The sequence below is a fragment of the Opisthocomus hoazin genome, unplaced genomic scaffold (genome assembly GCF_030867145.1).
Source record: "Opisthocomus hoazin isolate bOpiHoa1 unplaced genomic scaffold, bOpiHoa1.hap1 HAP1_SCAFFOLD_207, whole genome shotgun sequence".
NCBI lineage: Eukaryota > Metazoa > Chordata > Aves > Opisthocomiformes > Opisthocomidae > Opisthocomus > Opisthocomus hoazin.
The window spans coordinates 22,947-40,498 of NW_027448745.1; the positions used below are offsets into that span (position 1 = coordinate 22,947).

The 17,552-nt window shown below is 63.4% G+C and overlaps 1 protein-coding gene across 7 annotated transcripts in view; it reads right to left on the minus strand.

Moving 5' to 3' along the window:
• Positions 1-30: 30 nt before the first annotated feature.
• The window catches only part of LOC142359242 (uncharacterized), a 41,211-nt gene continuing 23,689 nt past the window's right edge, over positions 31-17,552 (minus strand). Inside the window, exons 12-19 of one of the 7 annotated variants that reach the window (XM_075411943.1) lie at positions 15,432-15,541; positions 9,530-9,639; positions 6,868-6,977; positions 6,005-6,195; positions 3,788-4,099; positions 3,568-3,677; positions 923-1,032; positions 31-250 (exon numbers count right to left, since the gene is read on the minus strand). In XM_075411943.1, coding sequence (XP_075268058.1) covers positions 9,571-9,639; positions 15,432-15,541 — 179 coding nt within the window. In that variant the 3' untranslated portion in view covers positions 31-250; positions 923-1,032; positions 3,568-3,677; ... (2 more) ...; positions 6,868-6,977; positions 9,530-9,570. Of the gene's footprint in view, positions 251-922; positions 1,033-3,567; positions 3,678-3,787; positions 4,100-6,004; positions 6,196-6,867; positions 6,978-9,529; positions 9,640-9,813; positions 10,062-11,909; positions 12,101-12,772; positions 12,883-15,431; positions 15,542-15,627; positions 15,967-17,552 lie in introns of those variants that run through there. The other 6 variants (XM_075411944.1, XM_075411945.1, XM_075411939.1 and 3 more) reach the window with 6 other exon arrangements.

Sequence of the window (17,552 nt, forward strand, 5' to 3'; positions counted from 1 at the left end):
CAAGCACAAACGCAGCCGCCAGGGCAAAAGGGACCGCAGGTCTTTACTCAGTCACGCACCCAGCCAGTCCCGGGAGCCGCTCTGCTCCGGGGCTCGGGGCCCCCGACGCTCCCTCTGCCCCTCCGACACCTCGGCACTCCTTCCCGCAGCTGCGCCTGTTGATCCAGCGGCGAACAGTCCGTCCGTCGCCTCCCGGAGCGACGCGCTGCTCGGCAGAGGCTGCCAAAAATGAGGAGCAGGGTGCAGGCCACTACAAGAGAGGAGAAAAGTGACAGGTGGCTGGACAGCGGCGGTGGAACGAGAAAGCACCAAGCAGGGAAAGGAACGGCGAGAGAAGGACGGGGACAGGCAGTCCCACAGAGACGGAGAAAGAAGCAGCAGCAAGAGAGCAAGAGCGGCAGCAGAAAGAAGAAGAGGGAGCAGGACACAGACCGAAAATGAAGAACGGGGAGCAGGAAGGAGATGCAAAAAAAAAACCCTGCAGCATGACAGAGGAAAAAAGAATAGCGGCAGGGACCTGGACAAAGAGAGATGAGGAAATAGAATAGAATAGACATGGAGAAAGCAGTAGATCTGTGACGTGCTACGGAGCCGAGAAGGAAGGCCTCGAATCAAGGGACGAGGAGGCAGACAGAGAGCACCAAAGACAGCAAAAGTACTGACAGGCTACAGAGTAGGAGGAAAGCAAAACTAGTAACCGGGAGCTGAACAGAAAGAGGGGAAGAAGGAAAAAAATGCCACGGGCTGCAGGGCAGAAAGAGGGAGGACCTAAAAGATGGGGACAAGTCAGAGACAGATGGAGAAAGAAGGTACACAAGAGCAGAAAAAAAAAATAATCGTAGCAGTGGGAGAAAGAGAGGGAGCCGGGGAGGGCCCAGGATGCAGAAGAGGGGTGACAGGGCCCCGAGGGCCCACGACTCACCGCAGCTCTCACTCTCGGTGCTGCCGGGAGACTTTGACACTTCAGATGTTTCTCTCCCCTTCTCTCTTCCCTTCTTCTTCCGCAGCTCCAATCGTTTGGCTCTCCTGCACCTGAGAGAAAATGCATGTGGCTGTCTTAGAGCTCATACGAGACGTGGCTTCCTAGACAAGAAGCCTCAGGAACAGGACAGAGAAAAAGAGAGAATATGATGAGTGGGAAGCAGAACACACGGATCGAGAGAGAATTTGAATCAGAGGAGTAAACAAGGCAGGAAAGCGAGATAAAGACAGGGAAGAAGCCACAAAAAAGGGCCTTTCTGGCCTCTACTCGCACCCCCCGGCCTCCTTTTTTTTCTGGCCTCTACTCTCGCCCCCAGCCTCCCACCCCTCTGCAGCCTCCCACCCCTTTCCGGCCTCCCTTTTTTTCTGGCCTCTACTCTCGCCCCCGGCCTCCCACCCCTCTGCAGCCTCCCACCCCTTTCCGGCCTCCTTTTTTTTCCTGGCCTCTGCCCCCCCCCCCCCCGCCTCCCACCCCTCGATAGCCTCCTAACTCCCTTTTTGCTGGCCTCTACTTAATTCAGCTTCCCACCCCTCTGCAACCTCCTACCTCTTTCCAGCCTCCACTCCGCCCCCCCAGCTTCCCACCCTTTTTCAGCCTCCCACCACCGTCCCACGCAGTGCAGGACACACTGACAGAGAGAGAAAAAGGACAGGCAACAGGAAGAAACGTACTAAGAAACAAAGAAAGGGTCAGACGAAGAAGGGGGTGGGTGGTCAGGGTTGGAATCCCAACACAAACCAGCAAGGGGATAGAGGACAGACAGAGAGGAAGACAAGAACGGGCCGGGAAGCAGGAAGAGAAGGAGAGAAAGGCAAAAAGGGAGAGCCGGCTGCACAGGCAGGTACAGCAAGAAACGACCGGACAGGCAGCAGGATCGAGAAAGAGAGACAGAAAAACTGGGGACAGGAAGCAGGACAGAGGGACGGCGAGAGGAAACAAGGGCCAGGGAGCAGGACAGCGGTGGAAAAAGAGGCACTGGGGCAGTAGGACAGAAAGAGAAGGAAGAAAGGCCAGAACAAGGACGGGGAATAACAGCAAAGGGAAAGAGAAGGACAAGGAGCGGGACAGATTGTCAGAGAAAGACAGGGACAGGGAGCGGGACAAGGTGATACTGAGAGAGAAAAAGGGGACAAGGAGGCAGGACAAAGTGAAAGACAGGCACAAGTAAGAGACGGGGGAGCAGGACAGAGACGGAGGGGGAAAAGCCTCAGCTGGGCAGCAGGAGACAGAGGCGGAGAAGGGAAAAAACAGCACCGGGCTGAGGGACCCTGAGGGAGGAATTAAAAAACAAACACAGGGAGCAGGACAAAACGACAGAGAGAGAGAAAAGGGACAGAGCAGGACAGCGTTGGGGGGAGAAATGCGACCGTGACGGGCAGCGGGAGAGAGGTATGGAGAAAGAAAAAAAATACCGAGGAAGAGAGAAAGGAAACAAGGGACAGCGAGCTGCACAGGGGGATCGAGAAAGAAAGGATGGGAGAGGGAATGGCGCAGAGAGAGAAAGGCAGAAAAAACAGCAAGAGGAAGCAGGGCAAAAGGACAGCAAGAGGAAAAAGGAAAGGGACAGGGAGCTGGACAGAGATGGGAAAAAAAGCAGCGGGGACACACGAAAAGAGACAGAAAGAGAAGGGCACAAAAGGATAGATGAGGACAGCGGCAGGATGGAGACGCAGAACAAAACCTGGGACGGTCAACCTGGGTGGGCGGGGAGCGGGTCAGAGAGCCGGAGAAAGGAAAAACTCTGCTGTGGAGCAGCCGAGGGGGACGGAGAAAGAAAGACAGGGACGGGGAGCAGGGCAGAGAAACGGAGAGAGAAAATAAGCGATGGGGAGCAGGGCAGAGCACTAGGAAGAGGAAAATAAGACAAGGGAGAAGACCGAGAAGCTCAGAGAGAAAGAAGGGTCGAAAGGAAACGCCAGAGAGGTAGAGAAATCAAGAAATACAGGGACGAGGAGCCTTGCAGAGACGGAGCACGAAAATGTAGGGCCGGTGAGCGCGAAAGAGGGAGAGAGAGACGGGGGCAGGGGGAGGAGATGAAGAAGAAAGGAGAGATAAAGATGGCAACGGAGTGCAGGGGACACAGACAGAGAGAGAAAAAGGACAGTGAACAGGAAAAAAGGGACCGAGAAACAAAGAAAGGGTCAGATCTAGACAAAGAGACCAAGAAAGGGGCGGGGGGCGTGTGTGCAGGGAAACCCCAAAACAAACCAGCAAGGGGCTAGAGAACAGAGAGGGAGAGAAAGAGAAGAAAGGGCCATGAAGCAGGACAGAGAAGGAGAGAAAGGCAAAAAGGGAGAGCAAAAAGAGAGCCGGCTGGACAGGGAGGTACAGTAAGAAACGACCGGACAGCCAGCAGGACAGAGAAATAGAGACAGGGAGCCGGCTAGAGAAATTCTGAAGGGAGAAAAAGAGGGAGAGGGAGCAGAACACACACACAGACAGAAGACGGGAGGTACAGGGAAAGGAAAACAAAAGGAAAAAGAAAAAAAAAAAAAAAATCACAGCAGCGTGGGAGAGAGAAGGATCCAGGGGACAGCTCGGGACACAGAAGAGGGGCGACAGGGCCCCGAGGGCCCGCCACTCACCGCAGCTCTCGCTCTCCGCGCTCCCGGGAGACTCTGCCGCTTCAGACACTTCTCCGTCCTGCTCTCCTCCATTCCTCTTCCGTAACTCCGGTCGCTTGGCTGTCCCCCACCTAAGACAAAACGTCCATGTCTCGCAGCTCTTACGAGACAAGGCTCCCTACACACGCAGCCACGCTCGCGCGCTCCACAACCGTGCCATGCTGCTGCTGGTGACACATACAGACCCTGCGGGGCACGCTGGCGGCCTGGCCTGCTGCGGGCTACCAAGACGGAGCCTTCCTCACCCGCAGCGCCAGGCAGCTGCCAGCCAGGTGGCCTTCCATTTCTTCTTCTTCTTCAGCCTTCTCGGGACTCTCCAGCTTCAGCCGCGCCACCTCCTGCCCGCAGCCACTCAGCGCTCCGCCTCTCCCTTTTCGCCCCCACGCCGCCAGCACAGCGAGGCCCGGCACACGCAGCCCACACAAGCCTGGAGCGGGCGCAGCCAACGGCATCCCCAGGGCACGAACGGACAAACGCGTCCTCAGCGCAGCCCCTGCCACACATAAACAAGCAGCGGCGACCGCGTTCAGGGAGGCCGAGGCAGCCCGCACCACGGGCCTTGGGGGAGGCCGGGCGCTCCGGGACACAGGCTTCAGGGGACGTGAGGCAGCTGGGGGCGGCTGCGCGGGGCGAGCGGGGCCGGGGGAGCACTGCCGACTTGGGGGGGGGGGGGGGTGCCCGCCTCCTTCTCCCATTCCCTTCCGTCACCTCCCGCCTCTGGCCCCGGGGCTGCCCGCACCCGGCTCGCCTCCTGCAGCCTGCCGCAGCGGCCGGCTCCAAGCTTCCCGTCCCACCACCCTCGGGCAGCCACCACGCACCCCCGCACCCGCTGGAGGGGAGCCCGCGCCTCACCGCTGGCCTCTCTGCTCCCCCGCCGCCCCGGCACCGAACACCAGCCCGCCGCCATGCTGCTCCGCCGCACCGCGCATGCGCCACGAGCCGACGGCGCGCCGGAGGGGCCACACTCTGAGCCGAACGCCGGGCTGCAGTACCGCGTTGCGGCCAGGGGGGCGGCGGGGGCGGCGCCAGCGGGGCCGGGGGCGGTGCCAGCGGGGGCGACGCCTGCGGGGCCAGCGGGGGCGGGGGCGGCGCCAGCGGGGGCGGGGGCGGCGCCAGCGGGGGCGGGGGCGGCGCCAGCGGGGGCGGGGGCGGCGCCAGCGGGGGCGGGGGCGGCGCCAGCGGGGGCGGGGGCGGCGCCAGCGGGGGCGGCGCCAGCGGGGGCGGTGCCAGCGGGGGCGGGGGCGGCGCCTGCGGGGGCGGGGGCGGCGCCTGCGGGGGCGGGGGCGGCGCCTGCGGGGGCGGGGGCGGCGCCTGCGGGGGCGGGGGCGGCGCCTGCGGGGGCGGGGGCGGAGCCTGCGGGGGCGGGGGCGGAGCCTGCGGGGGCGGGGGCGGCGGGGGCGGGGGCGGTGCCTGCGGGGGCGGGGGCGGCGCCCAGCGCCGGCTCCGGCTCCGAGCAGACCCCGACTCGCGGCTCCGACACGGCGCCGCACCCCCATCGCTCCTTGCCCCCGACACGGACCCCGCCCTCCCGGGGGCTTTTCCCCGGGACCCGCCGCTCCATCCAACCCCCCCCCCCCATACCCCGCGCTCACCTTCTCCCTCGCTGCAGCCGCAACCCGGCTATGGCTCCGCTCCTCCTTCGGCTCGCATCGGGCCCGGCACGGCAGCACCGGGCCCTCTACCGGCAGAGGGAGGGGCCGTCGCCATCAGCCCCGCTGCCCGCACCTGGGGCTCTTCCGGCCCCGGCCCACGGCTGGAGCCCACGATGCCGTCATTGGGCAAACACAAAGACTCTCTGAAGCCCTTTGGGCACTTCAGCAAGCAGGCAGGCGTTCCTTATTGCAGCGCCGGACACACAGGGCACGGCTCCTCCCAGCGCGCAAAGCACCTGCGCCACTCGAGCGGCAGTACCGAACTTTGCTCACCGGGTGGCAGCAGCGAGCTCTTGGACACGGCGCCACCGCGCATTGGCGCCGCCCGAGCCGCAGTACCGAACTTTGCTCACCGGGTGGCAGCAGCGAGCCCTTGGACACGGCGCCACCCGAGCCGCAGTACCGAACTTTGCTCACCGGGTGGCAGCAGCGATCGTACCGGCCCCTCCACGGCCACCCGCGCCACGGCAGCACCGGCCCCTCCACGGCCACCCGCGCCACGGCAGCACCGGGCCCTCCACCGGCACAGGGAGCGGCCGTCGCCATCAGCCCCGCTGCCCGCACCTGGGGCTCCCCCGGCCCCGGCCCACGGCTGGACCCCGGCAGGAACAGGGGGCCGTCGCCCCAGCCCCACAGCCCGTCCCCTTCTCCCCTGGCCTCTGGCGCAGCCCCTCGTCCCGTGCAAACCAAGCACAAACGCAGCCGCCAGGGCAAAAGGGACCGCAGGTCTTTACTCAGTCACGCACCCAGCCAGTCCCGGGAGCCGCTCTGCTCCGGGGCTCGGGGCCCCCGACGCTCCCTCTGCCCCTCCGACACCTCGGCACTCCTTCCCGCAGCTGCGCCCGTTGATTCAGCGGCGAACAGTCCGTCCGTCGCCTCCCGGAGCGACGCGCTGCTCGGCAGAGGCTGCCAAAAATGAGGAGCAGGGTGCAGGCCACTACAAGAGAGGAGAAAAGTGACAGGTGGCTGGACAGCGGCGGTGGAACGAGAAAGCACCAAGCAGGGAAAGGGACGGCGAGAGAAGGACGGGGACAGGCAGTCCCACAGAGACGGAGAAAGAAGCAGCAGCAAGAGAGCAAGAGCGGCAGCAGAAAGAAGAAGAGGGAGCAGGACACAGACCGAAAATGAAGAACGGGGAGCAGGAAGGAGATGCAAAAAAAAAACCCTGCAGCATGACAGAGGAAAAAAGAATAGCGGCAGGGACCTGGACAAAGAGAGATGAGGAAATAGAATAGAATAGACATGGAGAAAGCAGTAGATCTGTGACGTGCTACGGAGCCGAGAAGGAAGGCCTCGAATCAAGGGACGAGGAGGCAGACAGAGAGCACCAAAGACAGCAAAAGTACTGACAGGCTACAGAGTAGGAGGAAAGCAAAACTAGTAACCGGGAGCTGAACAGAAAGAGGGGAAGAAGGAAAAAAATGCCACGGGCTGCAGGGCAGAAAGAGGGAGGACCTAAAAGATGGGGACAAGTCAGAGACAGATGGAGAAAGAAGGTACACAAGAGCAGAAAAAAAAAATAATCGTAGCAGTGGGAGAAAGAGAGGGAGCCGGGGAGGGCCCAGGATGCAGAAGAGGGGTGACAGGGCCCCGAGGGCCCACGACTCACCTCAGCTCTCACTCTCGGTGCTGCCGGGAGACTTTGACACTTCAGATGTTTCTCTCCCCTTCTCTCTTCCCTTCTTCTTCCGCAGCTCCAATCGTTTGGCTCTCCTGCACCTGAGAGAAAATGCATGTGGCTGTCTTAGAGCTCATACGAGACGTGGCTTCCTAGACAAGAAGCCTCAGGAACAGGACAGAGAAAAAGAGAGAATATGATGAGTGGGAAGCAGAACACACGGATCGAGAGAGAATTTGAATCAGAGGAGTAAACAAGGCAGGAAAGCGAGATAAAGACAGGGAAGAAGCCACAAAAAAGGGCCTTTCTGGCCTCTACTCGCACCCCCCGGCCTCCTTTTTTTTCTGGCCTCTACTCTCGCCCCCAGCCTCCCACCCCTCTGCAGCCTCCCACCCCTTTCCGGCCTCCCTTTTTTTCTGGCCTCTACTCTCGCCCCCGGCCTCCCACCCCTCTGCAGCCTCCCACCCCTTTCCGGCCTCCTTTTTTTTCCTGGCCTCTACTCCCCCCTCCTCGCCCCCCCCCCCCCCCCGCCTCCCACCCCTCGATAGCCTCCTAACTCCCTTTTTGCTGGCCTCTACTTAATTCAGCTTCCCACCCCTCTGCAACCTCCTACCTCTTTCCAGCCTCCACTCCGCCCCCCCAGCTTCCCACCCTTTTTCAGCCTCCCACCACCGTCCCACGCAGTGCAGGACACACTGACAGAGAGAGAAAAAGGACAGGCAACAGGAAGAAACGTACTAAGAAACAAAGAAAGGGTCAGACGAAGAAGGGGGTGGGTGGTCAGGGTTGGAATCCCAACACAAACCAGCAAGGGGATAGAGGACAGACAGAGAGGAAGACAAGAACGGGCCGGGAAGCAGGAAGAGAAGGAGAGAAAGGCAAAAAGGGAGAGCCGGCTGCACAGGCAGGTACAGCAAGAAACGACCGGACAGGCAGCAGGATCGAGAAAGAGAGACAGAAAAACTGGGGACAGGAAGCAGGACAGAGGGACGGCGAGAGGAAACAAGGGCCAGGGAGCAGGACAGCGGTGGAAAAAGAGGCACTGGGGCAGTAGGACAGAAAGAGAAGGAAGAAAGGCCAGAACAAGGACGGGGAATAACAGCAAAGGGAAAGAGAAGGACAAGGAGCGGGACAGATTGTCAGAGAAAGACAGGGACAGGGAGCGGGACAAGGTGATACTGAGAGAGAAAAAGGGGACAAGGAGGCAGGACAAAGTGAAAGACAGGCACAAGTAAGAGACGGGGGAGCAGGACAGAGACGGAGGGGGAAAAGCCTCAGCTGGGCAGCAGGAGACAGAGGCGGAGAAGGGAAAAAACAGCACCGGGCTGAGGGACCCTGAGGGAGGAATTAAAAAACAAACACAGGGAGCAGGACAAAACGACAGAGAGAGAGAAAAGGGACAGAGCAGGACAGCGTTGGGGGGAGAAATGCGACCGTGACGGGCAGCGGGAGAGAGGTATGGAGAAAGAAAAAAAATACCGAGGAAGAGAGAAAGGAAACAAGGGACAGCGAGCTGCACAGGGGGATCGAGAAAGAAAGGATGGGAGAGGGAATGGCGCAGAGAGAGAAAGGCAGAAAAAACAGCAAGAGGAAGCAGGGCAAAAGGACAGCAAGAGGAAAAAGGAAAGGGACAGGGAGCTGGACAGAGATGGGAAAAAAAGCAGCGGGGACACACGAAAAGAGACAGAAAGAGAAGGGCACAAAAGGATAGATGAGGACAGCGGCAGGATGGAGACGCAGAACAAAACCTGGGACGGTCAACCTGGGTGGGCGGGGAGCGGGTCAGAGAGCCGGAGAAAGGAAAAACTCTGCTGTGGAGCAGCAGAGGGGGACGGAGAAAGAAAGACAGGGACGGGGAGCAGGGCAGAGAAACGGAGAGAGAAAATAAGCGATGGGGAGCAGGGCAGAGCACTAGGAAGAGGAAAATAAGACAAGGGAGAAGACCGAGAAGCTCAGAGAGAAAGAAGGGTCGAAAGGAAACGCCAGAGAGGTAGAGAAATCAAGAAATACAGGGACGAGGAGCCTTGCAGAGACGGAGCACGAAAATGTAGGGCCGGTGAGCGCGAAAGAGGGAGAGAGAGACGGGGGCAGGGGGAGGAGATGAAGAAGAAAGGAGAGATAAAGATGGCAACGGAGCGCAGGGGACACAGACAGAGAGAGAAAAAGGACAGTGAACAGGAAAAAAGGGACCGAGAAACAAAGAAAGGGTCAGATCTAGACAAAGAGACCAAGAAAGGGGCGGGGGGCGTGTGTGCAGGGAAACCCCAAAACAAACCAGCAAGGGGCTAGAGAACAGAGAGGGAGAGAAAGAGAAGAAAGGGCCATGAAGCAGGACAGAGAAGGAGAGAAAGGCAAAAAGGGAGAGCAAAAAGAGAGCCGGCTGGACAGGGAGGTACAGTAAGAAACGACCGGACAGCCAGCAGGACAGAGAAATAGAGACAGGGAGCCGGCTAGAGAAATTCTGAAGGGAGAAAAAGAGGGAGAGGGAGCAGAACACACACACAGACAGAAGACAGGAGGTACAGGGAAAGGAAAACAAAAGGAAAAAGAAAAAAAAAAAAAAAAATCACAGCAGCGTGGGAGAGAGAAGGATCCAGGGGACAGCTCGGGACACAGAAGAGGGGCGACAGGGCCCCGAGGGCCCGCCACTCACCGCAGCTCTCGCTCTCCGCGCTCCCGGGAGACTCTGCCGCTTCAGACGCTTCTCCGTCCTGCTCTCCTCCATTCCTCTTCCGTAACTCCGGTCGCTTGGCTGTCCCCCACCTAAGACAAAACGTCCATGTCTCGCAGCTCTTACGAGACAAGGCTCCCTACACACGCAGCCACGCTCGCGCGCTCCACAACCGTGCCATGCTGCTGCTGGTGACACATACAGACCCTGCGGGGCACGCTGGCGGCCTGGCCTGCTGCGGGCTACCAAGACGGAGCCTTCCTCACCCGCAGCGCCAGGCAGCTGCCAGCCAGGTGGCCTTCCATTTCTTCTTCTTCTTCAGCCTTCTCGGGACTCTCCAGCTTCAGCCGCGCCACCTCCTGCCCGCAGCCACTCAGCGCTCCGCCTCTCCCTTTTCGCCCCCACGCCGCCAGCACAGCGAGGCCCGGCACACGCAGCCCACACAAGCCTGGAGCGGGCGCAGCCAACGGCATCCCCAGGGCACGAACGGACAAACGCGTCCTCAGCGCAGCCCCTGCCACACATAAACAAGCAGCGGCGACCGCGTTCAGGGAGGCCGAGGCAGCCCGCACCACGGGCCTTGGGGGAGGCCGGGCGCTCCGGGACACAGGCTTCAGGGGACGTGCTGCAGCTGGGGGCGGCTGCGCGGGGCGAGCGGGGCCGGGGGAGCACTGCCGACTTGGGGGGGGGGGGGGGGGTGCCCGCCTCCTTCTCCCATTCCCTTCCGTCACCTCCCGCCTCTGGCCCCGGGGCTGCCCGCACCCGGCTCGCCTCCTGCAGCCTGCCGCAGCGGCCGGCTCCAAGCTTCCCGTCCCACCACCCTCGGGCAGCCACCACGCACCCCCGCACCCGCTGGAGGGGAGCCCGCGCCTCACCGCTGGCCTCTCTGCTCCCCCGCCGCCCCGGCACCGAACACCAGCCCGCCGCCATGCTGCTCCGCCGCACCGCGCATGCGCCACGAGCCGACGGCGCGCCGGAGGGGCCACACTCTGAGCCGAACGCCGGGCTGCAGTACCGCGTTGCGGCCAGGGGGCGGCGGGGGCGGGGGCGGCGCCAGCGGGGCCGGGGGCGGTGCCAGCGGGGGCGACGCCTGCGGGGCCAGCGGGGGCGACGCCTGCGGGGCCAGCGGGGACGGGGGCGGTGCCAGCGGGGGCGGGGGCGGCGCCAGCGGGGGCGGGGGCGGCGCCAGCGGGGGCGGGGGCGGCGCCAGCGGGGGCGGGGGCGGCGCCAGCGGGGGCGGGGGCGGTGCCAGCGGGGGCGGGGGCGGCGCCAGCGGGGGCGGGGGCGGCGCCTGCGGGGGCGGGGGCGGCGCCAGCGGGGGCGGGGGCGGCGCCTGCGGGGGCGGGGGCGGCGCCAGCGGGGCAGGGGGCGGCGCCAGCGGGGCAGGGGGCGGCGCCCAGCGCCGGCTCCGGCTCCGAGCAGACACCGACTCGCGGCTCCGACACGGCGCCGCACCCCCATCGCTCCTTGCCCCCGACACGGACCCCGCCCTCCCGGGGGCTTTTCCCCGGGACCCGCCGCTCCATCCAACCCCCCCCCCCATACCCCGCGCTCACCTTCTCCCTCGCTGCAGCCGCAACCCGGCTATGGCTCCGCTCCTCCTTCGGCTCGCATCGGGCCCGGCACGGCAGCACCGGGCCCTCTACCGGCAGAGGGAGGGGCCGTCGCCATCAGCCCCGCTGCCCGCACCTGGGGCTCTTCCGGCCCCGGCCCACGGCTGGAGCCCACGATGCCGTCATTGGGCAAACACAAAGACTCTCTGAAGCCCTTTGGGCACTTCAGCAAGCAGGCAGGCGTTCCTTATTGCAGCGCCGGACACACAGGGCACGGCTCCTCCCAGCGCGCAAAGCACCTGCGCCACTCGAGCGGCAGTACCGAACTTTGCTCACCGGGTGGCAGCAGCGAGCTCTTGGACACGGCGCCACCGCGCATTGGCGCCGCCCGAGCCGCAGTACCGAACTTTGCTCACCGGGTGGCAGCAGCGAGCCCTTGGACACGGCGCCACCCGAGCCGCAGTACCGAACTTTGCTCACCGGGTGGCAGCAGCGATCGTACCGGCCCCTCCACGGCCACCCGCGCCACGGCAGCACCGGCCCCTCCACGGCCACCCGCGCCACGGCAGCACCGGGCCCTCCACCGGCACAGGGAGCGGCCGTCGCCATCAGCCCCGCTGCCCGCACCTGGGGCTCCCCCGGCCCCGGCCCACGGCTGGACCCCGGCAGGAACAGGGGGCCGTCGCCCCAGCCCCACAGCCCGTCCCCTTCTCCCCTGGCCTCTGGCGCAGCCCCTCGTCCCGTGCAAACCAAGCACAAACGCAGCCGCCAGGGCAAAAGGGACCGCAGGTCTTTACTCAGTCACGCACCCAGCCAGTCCCGGGAGCCGCTCTGCTCCGGGGCTCGGGGCCCCCGACGCTCCCTCTGCCCCTCCGACACCTCGGCACTCCTTCCCGCAGCTGCGCCCGTTGATTCAGCGGCGAACAGTCCGTCCGTCGCCTCCCGGAGCGACGCGCTGCTCGGCAGAGGCTGCCAAAAATGAGGAGCAGGGTGCAGGCCACTACAAGAGAGGAGAAAAGTGACAGGTGGCTGGACAGCGGCGGTGGAACGAGAAAGCACCAAGCAGGGAAAGGGACGGCGAGAGAAGGACGGGGACAGGCAGTCCCACAGAGACGGAGAAAGAAGCAGCAGCAAGAGAGCAAGAGCGGCAGCAGAAAGAAGAAGAGGGAGCAGGACACAGACCGAAAATGAAGAACGGGGAGCAGGAAGGAGATGCAAAAAAAAAACCCTGCAGCATGACAGAGGAAAAAAGAATAGCGGCAGGGACCTGGACAAAGAGAGATGAGGAAATAGAATAGAATAGACATGGAGAAAGCAGTAGATCTGTGACGTGCTACGGAGCCGAGAAGGAAGGCCTCGAATCAAGGGACGAGGAGGCAGACAGAGAGCACCAAAGACAGCAAAAGTACTGACAGGCTACAGAGTAGGAGGAAAGCAAAACTAGTAACCGGGAGCTGAACAGAAAGAGGGGAAGAAGGAAAAAAATGCCACGGGCTGCAGGGCAGAAAGAGGGAGGACCTAAAAGATGGGGACAAGTCAGAGACAGATGGAGAAAGAAGGTACACAAGAGCAGAAAAAAAAAATAATCGTAGCAGTGGGAGAAAGAGAGGGAGCCGGGGAGGGCCCAGGATGCAGAAGAGGGGTGACAGGGCCCCGAGGGCCCACGACTCACCTCAGCTCTCACTCTCGGTGCTGCCGGGAGACTTTGACACTTCAGATGTTTCTCTCCCCTTCTCTCTTCCCTTCTTCTTCCGCAGCTCCAATCGTTTGGCTCTCCTGCACCTGAGAGAAAATGCATGTGGCTGTCTTAGAGCTCATACGAGACGTGGCTTCCTAGACAAGAAGCCTCAGGAACAGGACAGAGAAAAAGAGAGAATATGATGAGTGGGAAGCAGAACACACGGATCGAGAGAGAATTTGAATCAGAGGAGTAAACAAGGCAGGAAAGCGAGATAAAGACAGGGAAGAAGCCACAAAAAAGGGCCTTTCTGGCCTCTACTCGCACCCCCCGGCCTCCTTTTTTTTCTGGCCTCTACTCTCGCCCCCAGCCTCCCACCCCTCTGCAGCCTCCCACCCCTTTCCGGCCTCCCTTTTTTTCTGGCCTCTACTCTCGCCCCCGGCCTCCCACCCCTCTGCAGCCTCCCACCCCTTTCCGGCCTCCTTTTTTTTCCTGGCCTCTACTCCCCCCTCCTCGCCCCCCCCCCCCCGCCTCCCACCCCTCGATAGCCTCCTAACTCCCTTTTTGCTGGCCTCTACTTAATTCAGCTTCCCACCCCTCTGCAACCTCCTACCTCTTTCCAGCCTCCACTCCGCCCCCCCAGCTTCCCACCCTTTTTCAGCCTCCCACCACCGTCCCACGCAGTGCAGGACACACTGACAGAGAGAGAAAAAGGACAGGCAACAGGAAGAAACGTACTAAGAAACAAAGAAAGGGTCAGACGAAGAAGGGGGTGGGTGGTCAGGGTTGGAATCCCAACACAAACCAGCAAGGGGATAGAGGACAGACAGAGAGGAAGACAAGAACGGGCCGGGAAGCAGGAAGAGAAGGAGAGAAAGGCAAAAAGGGAGAGCCGGCTGCACAGGCAGGTACAGCAAGAAACGACCGGACAGGCAGCAGGATCGAGAAAGAGAGACAGAAAAACTGGGGACAGGAAGCAGGACAGAGGGACGGCGAGAGGAAACAAGGGCCAGGGAGCAGGACAGCGGTGGAAAAAGAGGCACTGGGGCAGTAGGACAGAAAGAGAAGGAAGAAAGGCCAGAACAAGGACGGGGAATAACAGCAAAGGGAAAGAGAAGGACAAGGAGCGGGACAGATTGTCAGAGAAAGACAGGGACAGGGAGCGGGACAAGGTGATACTGAGAGAGAAAAAGGGGACAAGGAGGCAGGACAAAGTGAAAGACAGGCACAAGTAAGAGACGGGGGAGCAGGACAGAGACGGAGGGGGAAAAGCCTCAGCTGGGCAGCAGGAGACAGAGGCGGAGAAGGGAAAAAACAGCACCGGGCTGAGGGACCCTGAGGGAGGAATTAAAAAACAAACACAGGGAGCAGGACAAAACGACAGAGAGAGAGAAAAGGGACAGAGCAGGACAGCGTTGGGGGGAGAAATGCGACCGTGACGGGCAGCGGGAGAGAGGTATGGAGAAAGAAAAAAAATACCGAGGAAGAGAGAAAGGAAACAAGGGACAGCGAGCTGCACAGGGGGATCGAGAAAGAAAGGATGGGAGAGGGAATGGCGCAGAGAGAGAAAGGCAGAAAAAACAGCAAGAGGAAGCAGGGCAAAAGGACAGCAAGAGGAAAAAGGAAAGGGACAGGGAGCTGGACAGAGATGGGAAAAAAAGCAGCGGGGACACACGAAAAGAGACAGAAAGAGAAGGGCACAAAAGGATAGATGAGGACAGCGGCAGGATGGAGACGCAGAACAAAACCTGGGACGGTCAACCTGGGTGGGCGGGGAGCGGGTCAGAGAGCCAGAGAAAGGAAAAACTCTGCTGTGGAGCAGCCGAGGGGGACGGAGAAAGAAAGACAGGGACGGGGAGCAGGGCAGAGAAACGGAGAGAGAAAATAAGCGATGGGGAGCAGGGCAGAGCACTAGGAAGAGGAAAATAAGACAAGGGAGAAGACCGAGAAGCTCAGAGAGAAAGAAGGGTCGAAAGGAAACGCCAGAGAGGTAGAGAAATCAAGAAATACAGGGACGAGGAGCCTTGCAGAGACGGAGCACGAAAATGTAGGGCCGGTGAGCGCGAAAGAGGGAGAGAGAGACGGGGGCAGGGGGAGGAGATGAAGAAGAAAGGAGAGATAAAGATGGCAACGGAGCGCAGGGGACACAGACAGAGAGAGAAAAAGGACAGTGAACAGGAAAAAAGGGACCGAGAAACAAAGAAAGGGTCAGATCTAGACAAAGAGACCAAGAAAGGGGCGGGGGGCGTGTGTGCAGGGAAACCCCAAAACAAACCAGCAAGGGGCTAGAGAACAGAGAGGGAGAGAAAGAGAAGAAAGGGCCATGAAGCAGGACAGAGAAGGAGAGAAAGGCAAAAAGGGAGAGCAAAAAGAGAGCCGGCTGGACAGGGAGGTACAGTAAGAAACGACCGGACAGCCAGCAGGACAGAGAAATAGAGACAGGGAGCCGGCTAGAGAAATTCTGAAGGGAGAAAAAGAGGGAGAGGGAGCAGAACACACACACAGACAGAAGACGGGAGGTACAGGGAAAGGAAAACAAAAGGAAAAAGAAAAAAAAAAAAAAAAATCACAGCAGCGTGGGAGAGAGAAGGATCCAGGGGACAGCTCGGGACACAGAAGAGGGGCGACAGGGCCCCGAGGGCCCGCCACTCACCGCAGCTCTCGCTCTCCGCGCTCCCGGGAGACTCTGCCGCTTCAGACGCTTCTCCGTCCTGCTCTCCTCCATTCCTCTTCCGTAACTCCGGTCGCTTGGCTGTCCCCCACCTAAGACAAAACGTCCATGTCTCGCAGCTCTTACGAGACAAGGCTCCCTACGCACGCAGCCGCACTCGCGCGCTCCACAACCGGACCATGCTGCTGCTGGTGACACATACAGACCCTGCGGGGCACGCTGGCGGCCTGGCCTGCTGCGGGCTACCAAGACGGAGCCTTCCTCACCCGCAGCGCCAGGCAGCTGCCAGCCAGGTGGCCTTCCATTTCTTCTTCTTCTTCTTCAGCCTTCTCGGGACTCTCCAGCTTCAGCCGCGCCACCTCCTGCCCGCAGCCACTCAGCGCTCCGCCTCTCCCTTTTCGCCCCCACGCCGCCAGCACAGCGAGGCCCGGCACACGCAGCCCACACAAGCCTGGAGCGGGCGCAGCCAACGGCATCCCCAGGGCACGAACGGACAAACGCGTCCTCAGCGCAGCCCCTGCCACACATAAACAAGCAGCGGCGACCGCGTTCAGGGAGGCCGAGGCAGCCCGCACCACGGGCCTTGGGGGAGGCCGGGCGCTCCGGGACACAGGCTTCAGGGGACGTGAGGCAGCTGGGGGCGGCTGCGCGGGGCGAGCGGGGCCGGGGGAGCACTGCCGACTTGGGGGGGGGGGGGGTGCCCGCCTCCTTCTCCCATTCCCTTCCGTCACCTCCCGCCTCTGGCCCCGGGGCTGCCCGCACCCGGCTCGCCTCCTGCAGCCTGCCGCAGCGGCCGGCTCCAAGCTTCCCGTCCCACCACCCTCGGGCAGCCACCACGCAACCCCGCACCCGCTGGAGGGGAGCCCGCGCCTCACCGCTGGCCTCTCTGCTCCCCCGCCGCCCCGGCACCGAACACCAGCCCGCCGCCATGCTGCTCCGCCGCACCGCGCATGCGCCACGAGCCGACGGCGCGCCGGAGGGGCCACACTCTGAGCCGAACGCCGGGCTGCAGTACCGCGTTGCGGCCAGGGGGCGGCGGGGGCGGGGGCGGCGCCAGCGGGGCCGGGGGCGGTGCCAGCGGGGGCGGGGGCGGCGCCAGCGGGGGCGGGGGCGGCGAAAGAGGGGGCGGGGGCGGTGCCAGCGGGGGCGGGGGCGGTGCCGGCGGCGCCAGCGGGGGCGGGGGCGGCGCCAGCGGGGGCGAGGGCGGCGCCAGCGGGGGCGGGGGCGGCGCCAGCGGGGGCGGGGGCGGCGCCAGCGGGGGCGGGGGCGGCGCCAGCGGGGGCGGGGGCGGCGCCAGCGAAGGCGGGGGCGGTGCCAGCGGGGGCGGGGGCGGCGCCGGCGGCGCCAGCGGGGGCGGGGGCGGCGCCAGCGGGGCCGGGGGCGGTGCCAGCGGGGGCGACGCCTGCGGGGCCAGCGGGGGCGACGCCTGCGGGGCCAGCGGGGACGGAGGCGGTGCCAGCGGGGGCGGGGGCGGCGCCAGCGGGGGCGGGGGCGGCGCCAGCGGGGGCGGGGGCGGCGCCAGCGGGGGCGGGGGCGGCGCCAGCGGGGGCGGGGGCGGTGCCAGCGGGGGCGGGGGCGGCGCCTGCGGGGGCGGGGGCGGCGCCTGCGGGGGCGGGGGCGGCGCCAGCGGGGGCGGGGGCGGCGCCTGCGGGGGCGGGGGCGGCGCCAGCGGGGCAGGGGGCGGCGCCAGCGGGGCAGGGGGCGGCGCCCAGCGCCGGCTCCGGCTCCGAGCAGACCCCGACTCGCGGCTCCGACACGGCGCCGCACCCCCATCGCTCCTTGCCCCCGACACGGACCCCGCCCTCCCGGGGGCTTTTCCCCGGGACCCGCCGCTCCATCCAACCCCCCCCCCCATACCCCGCGCTCACCTTCTCCCTCGCTGCAGCCGCAACCCGGCTATGGCTCCGCTCCTCCTTCGGCTCGCATCGGGCCCGGCACGGCAGCACCGGGCCCTCTACCGGCAGAGGGAGGGGCCGTCGCCATCAGCCCCGCTGCCCGCACCTGGGGCTCTTCCGGCCCCGGCCCACGGCTGGAGCCCACGATGCCGTCATTGGGCAAACACAAAGACTCTCTGAAGCCCTTTGGGCACTTCAGCAAGCAGGC